Here is a 21,086-nt window from a genome sequence, read left to right on the forward strand (position 1 = left end):
GGATCCCCACTGGTCACCAACAGGTTGGCCTCTGTACCTCTCTCTTGCCCTAGGCCCCAACTTCTCCCTGCTTTGGGGAATGGGGTCATACCACACTGGAGTGATGCTAGCAGGGAATCACTTGGTGGTGGCCCGAAACTCAAAGGGTGATGCTGGAGCTGGAGCAATAATGCAGCAGGCAGCATGTTTCTTGCATGCAGCTGACCCAGGTTCCATCCTTGGTGACCTATGTGGCCCGTGACCCTGCCAAGTGGCACGGTGGTTCCTGCTGTCACCTCAAGTAGGCTGGTTTGCCGGCTCCACAGGAGGCTGAGCTGATATTTCCTTGAGCTCTGAGTTTCTGAGTGTGAACACCAAGTGTGCCCACACCTCCAAGACCCTTCTCTTTCTTTATATAGATTCTAGGCTCCTGTCAAAGGTGTTCAGAAGCTTCTCCTGACTCAGATCTTTCCTTCAGTCAAATTTGGACTCAGGCTTACAAGAACATGCACAGCCCATTGAACTCTCCAGCCCTCATTCAGCCATAACTAGGCACCTACTTTACTGCCCAACCCTTAAGACCCGGGGGCACTGGCAGAGAACTGATACCAGCCAACTTTACTGCCTTTTTTCTGTTTTTGGAGGAGTCACACCCAGTAGTTCTCTGCTGCAGGGTACCTGTAGTAGTGGGATTAATCTGGGGTCGGCCATATATAAGGCAAATGCCTAAACACCTGTGCCCTCTGCACAGTGGAGGAGAGTCAGCCACTGGGTCCATCCTGTCATGTACAGGAGACAGCTGTGGAGCCCAGGGTAGGCCTAGTGCCTAGTGGCCAGGGCAATTTTGGGGGTAGATGCCAATGAGGGAGGGGGCTAGCAAGGTCAAAGGCAGTGTGTGGAGCCTGCAGCGGGACCAATCTGGGCTGGTGGTCAAATCTTTCCCAGGGAGATGTAGTCATAGGAAGCCACTAGGCAGGGGAGGGATATGACCTGATGGGGACTTACAAGGACCAAGCAGAGAAGAGGAGCTAGCATCTCTTCCTTTTGAGGACAGTGGGCAGGGCTGGTGAGGGACAGCGGGATCATAAGGCTGCTGGGTGTGTGTGTGTTGTGGAGAGGACGGGTAGTGTGAGGTACACAGCTGGCCAAAAGCATGGCTACCCCTTAGAATGAGTCAGCCTGGGTTTGAGGGAGGAGGGCTTGGGGGCTCTGTAAGGTGGTGTTTCCCAGGAGCCTCTCTGTGGCCCTCAGGGCTCTGGCCCCTGCCAGCTGCAGCTCCTCACTGGCTGAGGCTGACCCAAGGCCAAATGCCCCATCATGAACCAACCCACTCACAGTTCACACAGCTCCATTTTGACCGTTTATTGGAGACTTTGTGGGGACACTGGCTTTTTTTATTGCTTGGGGGTGGGCGGGCATTGTAGTGCTCAGGAGCTACTCCCAACTGAGTGAGTGAGGGTCACTCTGATTGGGGTTCCAGGGAAAACGAACTGGAAAGCCAATTAACATGGCTTAACCTGTGCAGTCTCTGGTGCCCCAGCATTGAGGGACAGAGGTAAAATGGAGATGCCTTCCTCTTCTTTCCCCATCCTGGGGATCTTTAAGATGCCAGAAGGCAGGGAGTCTCCTCTCACACGGCGATGCCCCTCAGGAGGCAGGAGACAGTGGCGTGGGGGCCTAGGTGTAGAGATGACACACCGAGGCAAGGACAGATCTGGGGGCCGAAATCTAGGAGCTCCGGCCAGCAGTGGCCACCGATGGTTCTCTCCTTAGCTCCTGGGCTTCTGCGGCTGGTTGGGGCCGATGTAGCGAAGAGGCACATGGGTGGGGGCGGTGATCCGCTCGGTGCCCACATAGGGCTGCAGTACTGGGGGTACCAGCACGGAGCCATCCTTCCAATAGAGCCAGAGAGCGGGGATCAGGGGACAAAGGCTCCGTCCCATCATTGGCCTGGTCCCACCTGTGGCCCTTCCCTTGTCATGGGTGCCTCCACTGGTCCTGTAAGACCTGCCCTACCCACAGCCTCATTATCAAGCCCCAGCCAACCCTCCATTTTTGTTGTTAGCCATGCCCCCAGCCAACATGGGCATTACCCATACCCACTATAAGCACTGCCCATCTCATTAGCCCTGCCCACAGCTCCAGGGTCATTAGCTCTGCCAAACTTCTGTCCTGCTCACAGCCCAACAAAAAGCCATACCCCTTGTTAGCCCCGCCCCCTCATTAGCCCCACCCAATCTCTGTCCTGCACACAGTTCCATTGGTCAGTAACCCTGCCCAAGCCCCACCCCTGTTACTAGCCCCGCCCACCCACATCTGGCCTTGGCCCCTTAGGAGTCCCGGGCACCCTCACTTTCTGCTGGTTGCTCTCCAGGAGTGCGATGAGGACACGGGGTACCGCGCAGGCTGTGGCGTTCACCTGGTTGATGTAGCGAGGGGCGCTCAGACCAGGGTGAAGGGCAGGGAGTGGGGGCGGGTGGGGTACAGCCTCACCGTGTGGGCGAAGTCCAGCTCCCCTGCTTCTGTCTGAAACATGATGTGCAGGCGGCGGCTCTGGAAGTCTGTGCAGTTGGAGGCGCTGGTGACCTGGGGGTGCAGCACAGTGGGCAGCGGGCATCAGCTGGGGGAGCATCAGCTCCTCCCCAGGTGCCACTCGGGGCTCCCGCAGCGGCTCACCTCGCCAAAGCTTCTGCGGCCTGGCATCCAGGCCTCGATGTCATACTTGCGGTAGGCCGGGAGGCCCAGCTCCTGAGTCGGCATGTCCAGGACCCTGCGGCCAAGGAGGACAAGGGCAGGGTCAGTGGAGCCAGGAGGGTAGCAGAGGGAACAGGAGACAGAGCTAACCACGATGGGTACCTGCCTATCCTTGTGGGATATGAGTTCAATCCCTGGCACCACCCCACATGGACCAGTTCTGGTGACACAAATATGAGGCCTCCAGAAACCAGAGCCAAGGGTGTGGGCCCAGAGAGCACCCCAACTAGGTGTGTTAGCGAGTGCCACTGCCAAACACCACAGGCAGGGAAAGTGGGGAAAGGAAAGAAGGGAAAGTCTTGGGACCAGAGTGATAGTATAGAGGTAGGGCGTTTGTCTTGCACAGACCCCAGTTCAATTCCTGGCATCCCGTATGGTCCCTGATCCTGCCAGGAGTGATTTCTGAGTGCAAAGCCAGGAGTAACCCCTGGGCACTGCAGGGTGTGACCCCCCTCCAAAAAAAAAATAAAGAAAGAAGGGAAGGTCACAGGGCAGGAGGAGGTCCAGGAGAAGGGAAGGAGGAGGGCGGATATGTAGAATGTAGCTCAGCTCCTGTCATGGTGAAGGACACCCAGGGGAAAGGACCCACGCCTGGCCTCTGGGGAACCCTATGGGACTGACAGGAGGGCCTGGAGCTGGTCTGTAGCATCTTAGTCCCCTTAAAAAGGAAGGGCTGTGCAGCCATCCAGCCCTGCCCACTGGATCTGAACGCCCCAGGGACCTGCAGGTGAAGCAGGCTGGGGTGGAGGACTTGTACCCCTTTCCTTTCCTGCTCCATACCGGAAGTGAAGGCCCAGCTCTGTCAGCAACTCCATCTGCAGAGACAGAAACTCATCCAGCAACGCCGAGCTCTGTTCCAGCCCAGGGCCTGTCACCCCAAACATCTCCACCTGGGGGGGGGGGGGGAACGACACAGCGGGTGTTGGCAGGTCTGGATCACTGTTGGTTGCCCCCCCACCCAGTAGTTCTGGGTTTGTGACCTTGGTGAAATGATGGACACGGTACAGGCCCCAGGGCTCTTTCCCCGTGTGCGTCTCTGCCCGGTAGCAGGTGCTGGAACAGACCATCCTGGGGACGACAAATGGGGATGACTGGGTTCTAAGGGACAGCACTTGGGGTTCAGGGATGGCACATGGGGTTTGGAGGTATAGCACCAGGATTGGGGGTATAGTATATGGGACTTGGGGGATGGTGCACAGGGGAATGGTGGGAAGAGGGGAAAGGTAAATCAACTGGGTGTCACCTGACTGGCAGGTCCTGGAAGGCCACGGAGTGGTCCATGAAGTAGCCTAAGAAGAGAGGGAAGACAAGGAAGCCCGTTTCCCCTCAATCTAGAGGGACTGGAAGAAACCCCGATACATTGGGTCTGCGGCTGGGTCAGTACTGCTATTGGTGAGCAGTCTGCCACAACCAATATGCAGTTCCCAGGGTGTCCCCCCAGGCTCCCTCCGCTATAGTCCCAGCCTGAGGACTCAGTGGGTACGGTATCTACACTCCCCACTAGCTCCCAGGTCTCACCTGCAAGCCCCACCTCTGCTGTCCCAGCCAGGTTGAGGTCTTCAAAGCGAGAGGGGTCGATGTTGTAGATTTGGGAGGGGGTGGCGTTGGGTGTCATCCCACAGCCCTCCTGGAAGGCAGGTCAGGGGTTAGGGGTCAGAGAACCCAAAGGCTCCCCACTATGGTCACAGTCTCCCTTTCGCTCCTCCCCTGCAAGTATGGGAAAAGCCCAGCCCTGGGAGCTCCCCTACACCCCAGTGCCATGGGAGCAGGGGGGGGGGAGGCAGAGCCACTTACAAACACAGCTCCTCGGAGAAGATCTGGCACTGTCATGGGGGTGAAGCCCTGCAGGAGTGGGGGCGAAGAGCATAGCCATGTAGCAGGAACCATGTCTTGTCATTCAGGGCCTGGGGTAGGGCCCTCCCCAGTGTTCTCTGGGGACTCCTGAGTCTCTCATCACAGTCCCATGCACCCCTGCCAATCATTCAGTACCACATTTCCCAGACACCCTCCATACTCCAGGGATGCCTACACGTGCACCCCGAGACCCTGGCCAGTCACCTTCATGCCCCCATCTCAACATGGGTATATGAGAAGGGGACAGACCCTGCCCCCCCCCCATTTTCTATAAACTGGTGCAAAGCTCTGCAAAGGGGCTGAACACCAAGAGTATACCCCTTCTGCCCGCTTTGAGTCCCTTGAATCAGCGGTAAGCCTGGCCACCCCCTCCAGGCAGCCCTCCTGTCCTGGCCCATACCCGGCGGACGAGCTTGTTAAGTGTGAAGTTGACCAGGCCGTGCTGCAGGAGGGCGCCAGCCCCACGAAGGTAGTAGGAACGGTGGCCGGACACGTGTGACAGGCGCCTGGGGGGGGGGGGGGCAGGCAGGTGCGTGGGGACCTGTGGCTAGTGTCAGGGGTCAGGACTCAGGCACCCAGGGGCAGAGCCCAAGCTGCCAGATGGGGTGGGGTGGGCATCAAACATTCATGCCGGATGTGGCCCTGGCAGCTCCCCCATTGAGACCCACCGCGCCTGGGGAGAGGGACCGGCTGCCAGCTGTTGGGGCTCAGGGGTTGGGGCTGGCGGGGGCGGGGACTCACTTCTGACGGATGATGTCGAGCTTCTCCCCAATTTCCAAGTGGCCTCGGGGTTGGAAGGAGAAAACTAGACGTGGAGGCAAAGCAATGAATGGGAGTGAGACAGGAGCAGGTGCAGAGACAAGATGGGGGAGATTAGCAGGCCAGGGGGGCAGGCTCCAAGCATGTGCTGGGGGAAGGGGAGAGATGGGGGAAAGGGGGGGGAGAGAGAACAAAAGAGTGTGTGTGCAAGGCTTAAAGGTTTATTAGGGTGCTTGCCTTGCATGCAGCTCCTATCCCCAGCACCCCAAATGGTATTCCAGACCCGGCCAGGAGTGATCCCTGAGCACAGTCAGGCCATGGCAAACAAAATCAAAATCAAAACAAACAAAAAAAAGCATTTGCAGGGTCAGAGCAACAGCATAGTGGGTCGGGCATTTGCCAGGTTCGATCACTGGCATTCCATATGGTCCCCTGAGCACTACAAAACAAAATAAAACAAAACATTTGCTCACCAAACCTTAGGCCCTGAGTTAAAACCCCAGGGTCACTCACATGGACCAAGGCCACTTTGGAGCCCTGCTATTAGGCCCCCTCTCCTCCATTGGGACAGGGCCCAGGAGATGGCTCAGTGACCCAGGAAGTTGCCCAGGCCAGCGTGAGGTCCTGAGTAAAAAAGCCCAGGTATCTGAGCATGCGCTGAGGCCATTATGACTGCCAGGGCTGATGGGGTCCCTGGTGCAAAGAGGAGAAATAGGTAGGAGGTGAGGCAGCAGGAGGGGAAGAATGGAGAGGGACAGACAGAGAGAAAGGACATGGAGCAGGGTGGTAAGGAGGGAAAAATTAAGTAGGCACGTGAGGGGGCGGTGAGAGCCAGACCTGGGGGTATCAGGGGAGACACAAGGACACAGAGAGCCGGCTGGGATAGTGGGTGGGGTGGGGCGGGGCGGAAAGCAGGGCCAAACAGTGAGATAGACAAAGTGGCTGCCTGCAGCACCTCAAGGCTTCTTCGGGGGGCATGAAGGCTGGGGCCCACCTGGCATCTCTCCCACGGTGTGCAGCACACGGGCTTGGCTCTCATCCCCGACGGGCTGCAAGAAGACAACAGTGTCAGGGAAAGGTGCTGCTTGTAGGGGTGCCCTATCTCCCGCTGCTCCCCATGCCACTCACCACGTCGGGGTGGGTCTGGTTGGGCAGCCGTAGAGCACGCAGGTAGAAGCGCTCCTCCAGCTGCGTCTCCTTAGGGTAGAGAAAAAGCAGCTGCTTCCGGATGTCCCGGCCTTGAGCCCGAAGACTCTGATACTGGGGGTCCTGGAGTCAGGGTAGGTAAGATCAGTGTGGAGGGCAAAGCGGGGACCCCTACCAGTCTGACTTCAATTCTTTTGTGTTCTTTGGGGGGGGGGTCACACCTGGAGATGCTCAGGGATTCCTCCTGACTCTGCATTTCTGGTGGTGCTCGGGAGACCATAGAGAATGCCAGGGACTGGGGCAGGAGCAATAGCACAGCAGGAGAGCATTTGCCTTGCATGCGACTGACCCAGGTATGATCCCCAGCACCTGGTATGATCCCCCGAGCCTGTCAGGAGTGACTCCAGAAAACCAGTGACCCAAAAACCAGGGATTGAAACTAGGTCTGCTTTATGAAGGCAATATTTCCCCACCCCCATGCTGTTACTCTTTCCAGTCCCCCAATTCTTTTTGGGTTTTTTTTGGCCACACCTGGCAGTCTATTTGGGGGCTACTCCCAGCTCTGTGCTTCCCACATACAAACCTGCTCCACCCCGAGTTCTTCCCCACCCAGACCTGAACCCTGGTAAGCAAACCCTGGATGGTAAAGACATTTGCTGTCTCTTCCCAGATTTCCTTTCCGGGGTCTGCTCACATCCCCTATTTTCAGAGACATGACTCAGGCCTCATTGACCTGAATATTCCTAGGAATTGGTCAGTGATTGGTGCAAAGACTGGTAGAGGCCTCAAGGGGACTAAGAATTCTCGGGGCCGGAGAGATAGCATGGAGGTAAGGAGTTTGCCTTTCATGCAGAAGGACAGTGGTTCGAATCCCAGCATCCCATATGGTCCCCTGAACCTGCCAGGAGCAATTTCTGAGTGTAGAGCCAGGAGTAACCCCTGAGCACTGCTGGGTGTGACCCAAAAAACAAAAACAAACAAAAAAAGGGGCCGGAGAGGTGGCGCTCGAGGTTAAGGTGTCTGCCTTGTAAGCGCTAGCCAAGGAAGGACCGGGGTTCAATCCCCGGCGTCCCATATGGTCCCCCCAAGCCAGGAGCGATTTCTGAGCGCATAGCCAGGAGTAACCCCTGAGTGTCAAACGGGTGTGACCCAAAAACCAAGGAAAAAAAAAAAGAAGAATCCTCCCCAGGATGGTCACAGCAGTCTAAGGCATGAGTGGGCCCCTCTGCCCCTGACCCACCTGCCTTCTCCCCAGAAGAGAAAACTTGAGCCGGAGAGATAGCATGGAGGTAAGGCGTTTGCCTTACAGAAGGTCCAATCCAAATCCCAGCATCCCATATGGTCCCCTGAACCTGCCAGGAGCGATTTCTGAGCATAGAGCCAGGAGTAACCCTAGCGCTGCCGGGTGTGACCCAAAAACCAAAAAAAAAAAAAAAAAAAAAAAACCCAAAAAAAAACAAAAACAAAACAAAAACAAAAAAAAACTTGTCTGGAATGAGAGGGAAACTGGGCTGAAGATAAAATCAGGAACTGGATCCTGCTATTCCTGAAGGTGGTATTTTAGCTTGTTTTGAAAAAAAAAAAAGTCTGGTTTTTGTTTTCTTTCATTTGCTTGTTTTTCTTTTTCTTTGTGGGTTTTAGGGCCACATCTATCGGTGCTCAAGATTACTCTTGGCTCTATGCTCAAGGGTCATTCATGGGAATTTTTGGAGGACCATATAGAAGGCTGGGAATTGAACCCAGATCCTACCTGCTGTGCTATCACTCCGACCCCTTGCTTTTATTTTCTTAAATAACCGAGACACTCCCAGCAGAATGAGGTGGGCTCAAGGGTTCAGGGAGTGAGGCCAGAGCCTCAGATGTGTCAGCATGTCCTCTGTCACTGGAGCCACCTCCCTGGCCCCTTGAGCTATGTTTTCTGTCACAGGTATTATGGGGGGATTGTGCCTGGCGGGGTCACCTCACTGCCCACACACCATCAAGGACTGCCACATGCTCTCTGCAGTACCTGCTGCACTTGACTCTTGTCCTGGTTCACCTGGTAGGAGAGAGGCAGAGGGATGATCAGGCTGGTGAAGCAGGGGGCCGGGGAGAGGTAGAATGAAGGGATCTGAATTTGCGACTCTGTCAGTACCTGGCAGGGTCCCTCCTTCACTGTGCCCTCCACTGTGCCTAGGTAGGCCCACCGTACCCCTTAACTAATCACCCATGTGGGTACAATGTCCATGCCCTAACTTGAGGGAGCCCAGACCTCCTCAGGAAAGTGCCCCTGCTATGCCTTTGTCTTGCTTCAGTCAGAGCCACTGGGTTGGAACATGAGAGGGGAAATTGAGGCCCAGAGAACACGATGGCATCCCAGGTGCAGGGAGAGGGACAATCAGGGCTAGGAATATTGGGGAGAGCTGCTGATGCACTGCCTGCCAGGATGCCTGCACCCTCACAGTTTGTCTGCACAGCCAGAGGCGTCCCAGAGCCACGCCTGGCTCTTCTCCCAGCAGTGCCCCACAGTGCCCTGCTTACCATCAGGGCCCGCACAGCCTCAGCAACGGCACTCTTTTCCTTCTCCAGCCTCTGGATCTGCTCCCTCAGCTGCCTCAACTCCTGCCAGGTGGAGACCTAGTGCACACAGGGTGAGAAGGGCTGGGAGGTGGTATCCCTCAGGCCTGACCCTTACTCCATCCCCAGAACCCCCTCAAGGTCCATGAGTGTGCGGGGCCACAGATGCTGAAACATGAACATGTCCCACCTCCCTCACTGCCCCTTGGGCTTGTGCCCCATACAAGCAGCAGGCCCTGAGGACAGTGGGGCGAGTGGGCCACCCCAGGGTACTCCACCAAAGCCCAGTGACTTCTTGTTCTTCTCTGGCCCAGGGACATGGTCTGAGAGCCAGACAGGACACGTCCTTGGGAACATGGAACAAGTAGAGGAAGGACAGGCCGGAAAGACAGTGCAAGAGGAAGTCGCTTGCCTCACATGCAAACCTGGGTTTGATCCCCAGAACCATAATGGTCCCCAAGCCCATCAGGAATGATCCTTGAGTACAGAACCAGGAGGAAGCCCTGATGAATGTGGCCCAGCAACAAAACAACAAAGCGAGTTAGGGGGACCCAGGAGGCAGGTAGGGTGCAGACTTTGAGGACTTGGATTGGATGCTGGTATTAGAAAAATAAAACTAGGGGCCGGGCGGTGGCACTAAAGGTAAGGTGCCTGCCTTGCCTGCGCTAGCCTAGGACGGACCGCGGTTCGATCCCCCGGTGTCCCATATGGTCCCCCAAGCCAGGAGCAACTTCTGAGCACATAGCCAAGAGTAACCCCTGAGCATTACCGGGTGTGGCCCAAAAACCAAAAAAAAAAAAAAAAAAAAAAAAAAAAAAAAAGAAAAATAAAACTAGGGGCCGGCGAGGTGGCGCTAGAGGTAAGGTGTCTGCCTTGTAAGCACTAGCCAAGGAAGAACCGCAGTTCGATCCCCCAGAGTCCCATATGGTCCCCCCAAGCCAGGGGCAATTTCTGAGTGCTTAGCCAAAAGTAACCCGCCCCCCCAAGAAAACCAAAATTAAATTAGGAGCCCTAAGCCAACACTTAACTTTTATTTATTTCTTTTTTTTTTTTTTTTTGGTTTTTGGGCCACACCCTGTGACGCTCAGGGGTTACTCCTGGCTATGCGCTCAGAAATTGCTCCTGGCTTCTTGGGGGACCATATGGGATGCCGGGGGATCGAACCGCGGTCTGTCCTAGGCTAGCACAGGCAAGGCAGGCACCTTACCTCCAGCGCCACCGCCCGGCCCCACTTTTATTTATTTCTGATGCCAGGGGAATATATCATTTACCTTTTTCTATTTTTATTTTCTTTATTTTTTGGGGGGGGAGGACCCACCCAGTGGTGTTTGGGAGACCAAGTGGTGCTGGATGGACTCTAGGCTTTCCCAATGTACTCCAGTAGCCCTTGGAGCCATGCCCCAGCCTAAAAGGGACCTTTTTTACCTTTTATTTATTTTTTTTAGGTGGATACACAGGCAATAGTGCTCAGAACTTACTCCTGGCACTGCTCAAGGGACCCTATCAGGTGCTGAGGATTGAACCCAGATTAGCTACATACAAGGCAAGCAAGCATCTTACTAGCTAGTTATCTTTCTGGTTCCATTGTAACCATTTTTGTTTGTTTGGGGGAGTCACACCTGGCAGCCTGGATCAGGCATGCTCCTGGCAGTGCTGAGAGGATCAGCATTGAACCCAGGCCTCCGGCAGGCAAAGGCTGGGTTCTGGCCCTTTGAGTCACCTCCCTGCTTCATTTGAATTCTTTATTATGTGGAAAGAGAGGGTTTCCCCCAAGTGGTGTTCAGGAAGCCTGGGGCCCCACTGGTGATCCCCACCAAATGGGTCTGTGGTTTAATTTGAAGGCTGAGGGTGTGGTGCTGCCCAGGCCATGTGCTGGGACTTCCCCAGGGGTTGTCCATGTGGTACTCCCATGCTCTGTTGGTCATGGTGCTGGGAAATGATCCAGGTCAGCATACACTGAGCCTGTGACCTTAACGACTGTGCTGTCTCTCGGTCTCTTCTGTAAAAAGGCATAGAAAGTCAAGTGGAAACTAAAACCACTCAGTCATTCTAGAACCTTCTACCGCCCCAAACTCTTGTCACCATTCAACACTACTTCTGAGGCTGGAGAGATATAGGACAGTAGGTAGTTTGTATAGGCTGTTTGCTTCAAGTGCAACTGACCTGGATTCAATCCCTTGGCACTGCATATGGTCTTCTGAGCTCTGTCAGGTTATGTATGATGCCTCAGTACAGAGCCAACTATAACCCTGGAACACTGCCAGGTGTGGTCCCAAAACCAAAAAAAAAAAAAAAAATATATATATATATATATATATATATATATATATATATATATATATATATATATATATATATATATATATATATATATATATATATATATGGGGCCAGATTAAGAACACAACAAGTAGGGCGTTTGCCTTGCACGCAGTTGACCCAGGCCAAACCCAGGTTTGATCCCTGGCATCCCATATGGTCCTCTGAGCGCAGAGCCAGGAGTAACCTCAGCATCGCTGGGTATGACCCAAAAAACCAAATTGAAAAAACAAAACTTTTCATTTTGGTGCTGGAGTGATAACAGAGCAAGTAGGGTGTCTGCCTTGCATGTGATTGAACTGGGTTGGATCCTCAGAAACCCATATGGTCTTCCAAACCTGCCAAGAGTGATCTCTGAGCACAGAACCAGGAGTAAGCTATTGAATACTGCTGAGTGTAGCTCAAAGAAAAAAGAAAAAAAAATCATCTGAGAAGCTGGAGAGATAGTACAGGAAATAATGCCATGCAAGGAGCCAATCTGCGCTCAATCCCAGGTACCATATGGTCTCTGAACACTGCCAGGAATGACCCTGGGAAACAAAATCAGGATTAAGTCCTGAGCATTACAGGATGTGCTTCCCAATATATTCTTGAATTCCGTTTTTTGGGAGGGCACACTCAACGATATTCAGGGGTTAGTCCCTGGCTCTGCATTCAGGAATCACTCCTGACAGGGCTCTGGAGCCCATATGGGATGCCAGAGATTGGTGCATTGCCGTATAAGGCAAGCATCTTACCTGCTGTACTAGCTTTACACATACAAATCTATACTTTTTTTGTTTTGGGGTCATAACCAGCGGCATTCAGGGGATGCTCCTGGCTCTGTGCTCAGAAATCACTCCTGGCAGGCTCAGGGGACCATGGGATGGCGGGATCGAACCGAGGTCAGCCAGGTGTAACACCCTGCCTGCTGTGTTATCACTCCCACCCCATACAGTCTATTCTTGGATTCGTAGTTTTCCCATTAAAAACTAAAAGGAGGGCCCAGAGAGATAGCACAGCGGTGTTTGCCTTGCAAGCAGCCAATCCAGGACCTAAGGTGGTTGGTTCAAATCCCGGTGTCCCATATGGTCCCCTGTGCCTGCCAGGAGCTATTTCTTTTTTTTTTTTTTGGTTTTTGGGCCACACCCGGTGACGCTCAGGGGTTACTCCTGGCTATGCGCTCAGAAGTCGCTCCTGGCTTGGGGGACCATATGGGATGCCGGGGGATCGAACCGCGGTCCGTCCTAGGCTAGCGCAGGTAAGGCAGGCACCTTACCTTTAGCGCCACCACCCGGCCCCTCCAGGAGCTATTTCTAAGCAGACAGCCAGGAGTAACCCCTGAGCATCACCGGATGTGGCCCAAAAAACAAAACAAAACAAAACAAAAAAAAAACACACAAAAACTAAAAGGAGGGGCATAGTGGCACCTACTTCATACGCCTGCTATGGAACTTAGCTGGGGATATGTAGGAAGCGTTTAGAAAGAATGGTAGAGAAAACCAGGAGAGAGCTTAGAGGATTTGGGGTCTCACTATCCTTAGCATCCCAACAGAACTTAGAAGTTTGGTCACTCGGGTTCTAGTTTCCAAGTATGTTAGTGAGAGCTATTATTATCAGGGTGATTATTTGGGGGGGGGGTGCTCTCCCAGAGATTCTCCACTAAGGTTCAAAGAAAGACCTGTGGATATTGTGTTGCCCTGGGTTTGCAGGTCACCAGTCCTCTAGGACTACAACCACCTAGTGTGGAATGCCAGGAATGTGCCTTAAGTACTATATCTCCCAGCTCTCATTATGATTATTATTCAACCTGAAGCTCCCTAAATATATATAAGCAGTAGAACCATCCACTCAAGATAGGGGAGAGGGTGTAACAATAACAAAAGTTTCAGTCATTTAACTGCTCAATACATGTAGGGTCAGGGCCAGAGAGACAGCACAGCAGTAGGGCATTTGCCTTACATGCTGCTGATCTGGGAGGGACTGGGTTTGATTCCCCAAATCTCATATGGTCCCCAGCCTCCCAGGGGTGATTTCTGAATACAGATCCAGGTGTAACCCCTGATCACCGCAGAGTGTGGCCCTCCAAAAACCAACCAATCAAAATCAATAAATAGAATTAAAAAAAAATACACGTGGGGTCCGGACACCAGCTAGTACAGCCTGCACGTGCTTGGCTGAGGTTTGATCTCCAGCACCCCATATGATCCTCTGATCATGATCCTCTGAGCAGAGTCAGCAGTAAGCCATGAATACAGCAGAGTGTGGCCCCCTCCAAAGAAAAGTCCAAAGCGTTGGATACTTGCAGGCCTCACTCCACCACCCCCATTCTCTGTGTCTCATTCACTGCAGCACCAGGGTAAACTTGGCACGAAGGCACAGAGTGGAAGGAGCCTAAAAAGATGCTCAAATAGTGGGGACTTGGCATTCTGGGTGGAAAACTGGCACCACGACCCAAATGTAACCCCTGCTAAAGTGGGGGGCAAGTAAACTTCCCTTGGGGAGCCTGCCTCCTGCTTTGAGCCATTGCCCAGCACACTCACTATGGCGTGCAAATCCTCAGGCTGTAGCTCCCCCTTGCGGTGCTCCAGGGCACGCGCGGCCTCCTCGGGGCATGCGCAGAGCGGCTCCATGTCCAGTTGCGGGAGATGGCTGTAGCCCTCGCGCGCGTGCTCGTACAGCAGGTTCCGGCTTCGTCTCTCCGTGGCGAAAAGCCTATGGCCACACTGGCCGCCGACCCAATCCTTCTGGGGCCGGACCCTCCGCACCACCACCGCAGGCCACAAGCGCCGCGCCATGGACGCAGCCATCTTGGACGAAGAAGGACGGGGTCATGCCCTCTGTGGCACGCCCACTCCGCAGCTAGGCCAATCGCAAGGCTCTCATCCCATAATCCCCGCCCCCTGCCTTCAAAACAGTCCAATAGGAGGAGTTGGATATGATTGACCTACGCAACGGGCCAATGGTTGTCTTGCCCCGCCCACTAAGGGCAGAATCGGCCAGGGAAGTGGTAGAGGTCCCTGCGGCCTTGCCTGGGACCTGTTGTGGGTCGCCTAGGTCTGTGGAGTCTTTAGAGATGTCAAAACTGCCCTTGCCTGCTGTTGAGTCTCCCCTCTTTGCTCTTTCACCGGGAATGGGGTGCTTGGTCTTCGAGGGTCTGCCCAGATCGAGCCTAAATCTATGATGGGACTGTTTGCATGAGCGATGGTGCATTGATCTTAGAGGAACTTCCCTAGCCCAAACTACTATCCTCCTACTGCGGGATGGGGGAGACTTTATACCGGGCTGCTTTTCGGGGTTCCTTTCTGAATCTCTTATTTTCTAACACAGGGACTCTGCAGGCGAAATGGCCTGGTCCAGCCTTCTCCGAGGTCTCAGCGCGTCGCTAAGTTATGGTGAGTGGAAGGTTTGGGATGCAGAGATGAGAAGGAATGCATACATTCCCTCTCTGGGATTTGCAGCCCTGGAATCAGCATTTGAAGTCAGCGAGTTTTTTGTTTGTTTGTTTGTTTGTTAATCCCTTGTCTGACAGCTCTGCCTTGGTAGATCTGAAGACTGGGGCAGTTCTTGGTTTCTTCAGTAACTGTTTATAATATACCCTGGTGGATGTGACATCCAAGATAGGTGTCACTCAGCTTATCCACTTCCAGAGTCCAGTAGTAGAAGTCACTGTTGTACTTGTTCCAGCAACATCAAATGCTTCCCTTGTCTGTGTCCTGTTGAGTCACAGAGGTCTGTGGAGTCTTTAGAGATGTCAAAACAAACTATCCTTGCAGCTGGAGAGTTAGCATGGAGGTAGGGCATTTGCCTTGCATGCAGAAGGATGGTGGTCTGAATCCCAGCATCCCACATGGTTCCCCGAGCCTGCCAGGAGCGATTTCTTTCTTTCCCTTTTTTTTTTGTTTTTGTTTTTGTTTTTGTTTTTGGGTCACACCCGGCATCGCTCAGAGGTTACTCCTGGCTCTATGCTCAGAAATCGCTCTTGGGGGGGCAGAGAGATAGCATGGAGGTAAGGCATTTACCTTTCATGCAGGAGGGCATCAGTTCGAATCCCGGAGTCCCATATGGTCCCCCGTGCCTACCAGGAGCAATTTCTGAGCCTGGAGCCAGGAATAACCCCTGAGCACTGCCAGGTATGACCCAAAAACCACAAAAAAAAAAAAAAAAAAAAAAAAGAAAGGAAGGAAGGAAGAAAGAAAGAAAGAAAGAAAGAAAGAAAGAAAGAAATAAAGAAAGAAAGAAAGAAAGAAAGAAAGAAAGAAAGAAAGAAAGAAAGAAAGAAAGAAAGAAAGAAAGAAAGAAGAAAGAAAAGAAAAGAAAAGAAAAGAAAAGAAAAGAAATTGCTCTTGGCAGCTCAGGGGACCATATGGGATGACGGATTCAAACAACCGACCTTCTGCACTCAAGGCAAACGCCTTACCTCCATGCTATCTCTCCAGTCCTCCAGGAGCGATTTCTGAGTGTAGAGCCAGGAGTAACCCCTACTCCTGAGCATTGCTGGGTGTGACCCAAAAACCAGGGGAAAAAAAAAACTGTCCTTGACTGTTGTTCAGTCTCCTCTTGCCTCTTTCACCGGAAATGGGGTGCTTGGTCTCCGAGGGTCTGTCCCAATCAAGCCTAAATATATGGTGGGACTGTTTGTATGAGCTTGAGAGCTATTTCATTCATGCCTTCACCCTGAGAATCTTTACAAACCTTCACCACAGATTGCCAGAGTCCATCTGTTGTGGGAGTACTTGGACCCCAATAGCTCAGGAGGCTTTTTTTTTTTTTTAACTTTTTAAAACTTTATTAATTGATTTGTTCTTGTGCTATACCCAGCGGTGTCAGGGCTCACTCCTGGTCTGGCTCTGCACTCAGAAATTGCCTCCTGGCAGGCTGGGGAACCCGGTTCTGGGTCGGCCACGTGCAAGGCAATTGCCCTACTACTGTACTATCTCTTTGGCCCCTTTTGTTTTTGAACCACAGCCAGGAGTGCTCATCTGGCTCTGTGTTCCCCTATGTTGTGAAGCTCAGGAATGTTGGATATGGGATGTTGAAGATTGAACCATGTCTGATACATGCAAACACTCTCCCTGCTGTACTATCTTCCTTGCCCTGGAGCTTAGGAGTCTTGCTAAGGGCACAAGGCCAAGAAAGAGACTTCTCAGTCCTCACTTTTGAGCAGGAGGACCACATCCAGTGATGCTCAGGGGTTAGTCCTGGCTCTGAATTCAGAAATTACTCTTGGCAGACTCGGGGATCATATGGGATGCTAGGATCAAACTGGGTCAACCATATGCACGGCAAGTGCCCTACTGCTGAACTGTCGCTCAGCCCCCGCCCCCAATCATTTTTTGTTTTAAAACATGATTTAATGCATGTAAAGTGCTGAGCCTAGACTCTCACCAATGGTAGTTGCTCAATAAGTAAATCCTCTTGGAGGATTCAGCTGTCACTAGAGACAGGAATGGGCATTGTGGCAAAGAACCTGGGTACTTGGGAGCAGGCAGTTGGACTGTAAGGTCAAATATCACTGGGAGTTTGGCAGGACAGAGCCCAGCATTGTCCCTCCCATCACTGTGTTTCTGTTATACCTTGATTGGGGGTGTCCCAGTGGGCTGCCAGTGGGGAAGGGACATGCTCTTGAAGTTTAGCTTGGGAGACCAGTGCTGGAGATTGAACTGGATCTCTTGCAAACAAAGCTGTACTGCAGCCTTTGAGCCACTCCTGGCCTCAGGACTGGACTCAGGCTGCAGGTAAGGGTATCATGGAAAGACTCTGGTCAGAGGATGGACAGGACCTGATCCAGGTGTCCTTGGAGGTCCTCTGTCTGAAAGTGGGGAATAGGGGGACCTGGGAGGAGAACGAGGACAGCTGAAGCTATCAAGGGGCAAGAGTAGATAGGAGCAGGGGTTGGGAGGGGGATGACAGAGAAGTGATGCCTTCCAGAATTCCCTGCGATGGCATCTGGGGACAGAATAGTCCTTGACAGTATGACTCTGCTTGCTATATTTTTCCCTGCTTGAACAGCATTAAAATTAATAACTTTCGGGCCCAGAGAGATAGCACAGTGGCGTTTGCCTTGCAAGCAGCCGATCCAGAACCAAAGGTGGTTGGTTCGAATCCTGGTGTCCCATATGGTCCCCCGAGCTTGCCAGGAGCTATTTCTGAGCAGACAGCCAGGAGTAACCCCTGAGCACTGCCGGGTGTGGCCCAAAAACCAAAAAAAAAATAAATAAAAAAATAAAAATAATAATAACTTTCTTATAGAATGAGTTAATTTTATTGATCAAAGAGATCATGGAATGGCCTTAGGGATTATACAGCAGGCTATTGTAGCCTCATATGCAGCTGACCCAGATTTGATCCCCAGCACCACATAGTCCCCTGAACACCCCCAGAATGATTCCTGAGCACAGAGCTGGGAATAAGTCCTGAGTATTGCTGGGTATGACCCCAAAGCAAACAAAATAGATCATGGACCCAACACATGTAAGTAAGGGGCTTATCTTGCCCACAGCCAACCCAGTTAGATTCCCAGTACCACATATGAAACTCCAGCTTGGGGCTCCACCATTAGTTTTTTTGTTTGTTTGTTTTTAGTTTTTTGTTTTTGGGTCACACCCAGCGGTGCTCAGGGATTACTCCTGGCTCTATGCTCAGAAATCACTCCTGGCAGGCTCAGGGGAAGAACCCCACCATTAGGAAGTCCTAAGTGCCACCTAGTATGGCCCAAAGCTTTCTCCCTCCTTTTATTTGTTTTTGTTTTTGTTTTTTTGGGCCACACCCATTTGACGCTCAGGGGTTACTCCTGGCTATGCCTCGGAAATCGCCCCTGGCTTGGGGAACCATATGGGACGCCATGGTCCTGATCCTTGGCTAGCGCTTGCAAGGAAGACACCTTACCTCTAGCGCCACCTTCCCGGCCCCTCTCCCTCCTTTTGTTTTTGGTTTTTGGACATTAACCGGTAATGCTCAGAGATTAATCCTGGTTTTGCATGCAGGAATTACTCCTGGCAGTGATACAGGGACCATATGGGATGCTGGAGATCAACTGTGTAGTACTATCCCTCCCGTTTTGTTATTGTTTTCAGTTTTGGAGTTACCCAGGGTTCTGAGCTCAGAAATCTCTGCACTCAGAAACAGCTCCTGGCAGACTCAGGGGCCAATATGGGATGCCGGAGATTCAATCAGGTTGGCCACTAAAAGATAAATGCCATACTCACTGTGCTGTCACTTCAGCTCTCCTATTTGTTTGTTTGGTTTGGTTTTCTGGCTCACACCCAGCAGCACTCAGGGATTACTTCTGGCTCTATGCTCAGAAATGGCTCCTGGCAGGCTCAGGGGACCATATGGGATGCTGGGATTCGAACCACTGTCCTTCTGCATGCAAGGCTGTCTCTCCAGCCCCAGCTCCCCTATTTTTTAAGTGAGTAAATTATTTGGGGGGTAGTTTGGGCCACACTCGGCAGCACTCAGGGGTTATCCCTGGCAGGCTTTGGAGGATCATATGGTATGCAGAGTATCGAACCTGGATAGGTTCCAGGTGGGCTGCGTGCAAGGCAAATGCCCTACCACTGTGCTATCACTTTGGCCCCTAAGTGAGTTAACTCTTATAAAATGCTGTGCCTAGACCTTCCCCATAGTAGTCACTCCTTAAGTGGAATTACTGTTGTACTGAGCTAGTCCTAGATGAAGCATCCTTTATGCACATTGGCGCTAGCACTGCAGAATTTATTTATTTATTTATTTATTTATTTTGTTTTTTGGGCCACACTGGTGGTGCTCAGGGGTTACTCCTGGCTGTCTGCTCAGAAATAGCTCCTGGCAGGCAGGGGGGACCATATGAGACACCGGGATTCGAACCAACCACCTTTGGTCCTGGATCGGCTGCTTACAAGGCAAACGCTGCTGTGCTATCTCTCCGGGCCCACAGAATTTATTTTTTATTGATTTATTTTGCTTATTTGGGCCACGCCCAGCGGCGCTCATGGGGTACTCCAGGCTCTGCGCTCAGAAATTGCTCCTGGCTCGGGGAACCATATGGGATGCCAGGGATGGAACCCACATCCGTCCTGGGTCATCCGCATGCAAGGCAAACTCCCTACAGCTGTGCTACCACTTCAGCCCCAGCACAGCAAAATTTAAATGACTAGCGCTACATAATCTGAGCTCTGGGTAAAAGGGCCACCCCCCATAACCATCTCCTTCCAGTCTTTCCAGGCCTTGCCCTGGCCCCCCGGCCCTGGCCCCTTCGCACCATGACCACCCTGAACCAGATGCACCGCCAGGGCCCACCGAAGCGGAAGCCGTCGCATCTGGGGCCCACGGAAGGCCGGCCGCAGCTCAAAGGAGTGGTTCTGCGCACCTTCATCCGCAAGCCCAAGAAACCCAACTCGGCCAACCGCAAGTGCTGCCGTGTGCGGCTCAGCACGGGCCGGGAGGTGGTGTGCTTCATCCCGGGCGAAGGCCACACGCTACAGGAGCATCATGTGGTGCTGGTTGAAGGTGGCCGCACCCAGGACCTGCCCGGGGTCAAGCTCAAGGTCGTTCGAGGCAAGTATGACTGTGGCCACGTGCAGAAGAAGTGACCCAGGGAGAGCTGATGGAACCCAAACTGCCAGGCTGGGCCCCCGTAGCCACTGGCTGGACATGGGCTCGAACCTGACTCTGTGGCTGCCAATGCAGAATCCCGGTGGAAGGAAGAGAGGAGCCACTTGGTCCTTGAGTTGTGAGGGATTTCGTGAGGTGACGCTGGTGGGGGTGGGGGTTGCAATAAACAGCCCAGGACTCTTGTCACTCTGTTTGTATGTGTCCTTGGCTACTGATGCAGTTTTCCTCCTCCATGTGCCACTACTTCAAGCTAAGCTCAGGAGTCAGATAAGAGGGGCTAGAGTGATAGTACAGTGGTAGGCGGTCCCAGGTTTGATCCCAGGCATCCCGTAGGGTCCCCTAAGCTTGCCAGGATAGATTTCTGAGTGCAGAGCCAGGAGTAACCCCTGAGCACCACAGGGTGTACTCCAAAATACACTCCCCACCCAAAAAAAGGAGTCAAGTAGCAGCGTTGAGATCTGGTCTCAATTGTGATGTTCGCACATAGGGAACCAGAAAGACTGTCAGGTTGGGGGGAGCAGTGATCCCCACATGAGTTGTACCCTTCACGTCTGTCCATGGCCTACATAGGGCCCGCCTACACCTTGGCTGCCCCCTCCAGGGTTCTGGAGATCTCTGTTCTTCCTGCTTCTCTGGGCTTTGTTTTCCATCTGGAAAATGGCCCTGACAGTAATTCCTGTACCCCTAAGCCATATTTAATGTAAAGATCAGGTTCATAGCATCAGCCTCAAATATTCCTGGCTAGGTGACCCTGGTTATGGCCCATTTGCACTGAGCCTCCAGTCCACGCTGTCATGGATACAGGAAGCCATATGCCACCTGATGGGGGGGCCACTGCCAAGGGCACCATTCACAGACCATCAACTCACATTTGGCACCTGTTGTTTTGTCCGGGGGCTGTGTCCAGGCAGGGAAGTGGGGAGCAGGATTGGAGAGCTTCCCCTTGCAGCCCACAAGGGCCCTTCCCAGAGAGGGCAGTGGAGAGCATGGATCAGCCATGGTACCAAAGTTCTACCTAACAGGGCTGTAGGTGCTGCATAGATCTTAAGGACCCTAATCCTGATAGAAAAGGCTTCCCTTGTCCTTGTTGCTTCTCTCAAGGACAGACTGACACCCTCATTCCTGCTCCCCACTTGCAGTGAGCT

General features: G+C 52.8%; 2 protein-coding genes across 2 annotated transcripts; one reads left to right on the forward strand and one right to left on the reverse strand.

The window, feature by feature from the left end:
* Window positions 1–1,693: 1,693 nt before the first annotated feature.
* On the reverse strand, window positions 1,694–14,156 carry SARS2 (seryl-tRNA synthetase 2, mitochondrial). Its single transcript, XM_049786699.1, has 16 exons — window positions 13,890–14,156; window positions 9,013–9,108; window positions 8,501–8,530; window positions 6,475–6,615; window positions 6,341–6,395; window positions 5,329–5,392; window positions 4,988–5,093; window positions 4,528–4,575; window positions 4,252–4,360; window positions 3,977–4,022; window positions 3,714–3,801; window positions 3,514–3,623; window positions 2,656–2,749; window positions 2,473–2,565; window positions 2,333–2,398; window positions 1,694–1,871 (listed from the first exon to the last, which is right to left on the reverse strand). Exons 1-16 carry the CDS (start codon window positions 14,154–14,156, stop codon window positions 1,749–1,751), a joined length of 1,536 nt encoding a protein of 511 aa, XP_049642656.1. The 3' UTR covers window positions 1,694–1,748.
* Window positions 14,157–14,366: 210 nt separating this feature from the next.
* On the forward strand, window positions 14,367–20,097 carry MRPS12 (mitochondrial ribosomal protein S12). Its single transcript, XM_049786679.1, has 3 exons — window positions 14,367–14,403; window positions 14,677–14,741; window positions 19,552–20,097. Exons 2-3 carry the CDS (start codon window positions 14,693–14,695, stop codon window positions 19,917–19,919), a joined length of 417 nt encoding a protein of 138 aa, XP_049642636.1. The 5' UTR covers window positions 14,367–14,403; window positions 14,677–14,692; the 3' UTR covers window positions 19,920–20,097.
* The last annotated feature ends 989 nt before the right edge of the window (window positions 20,098–21,086 follow it).

The sequence above is a fragment of the Suncus etruscus genome, chromosome 14 (assembly GCF_024139225.1).
Source record: "Suncus etruscus isolate mSunEtr1 chromosome 14, mSunEtr1.pri.cur, whole genome shotgun sequence".
Taxonomy (NCBI): domain Eukaryota; kingdom Metazoa; phylum Chordata; class Mammalia; order Eulipotyphla; family Soricidae; genus Suncus; species Suncus etruscus.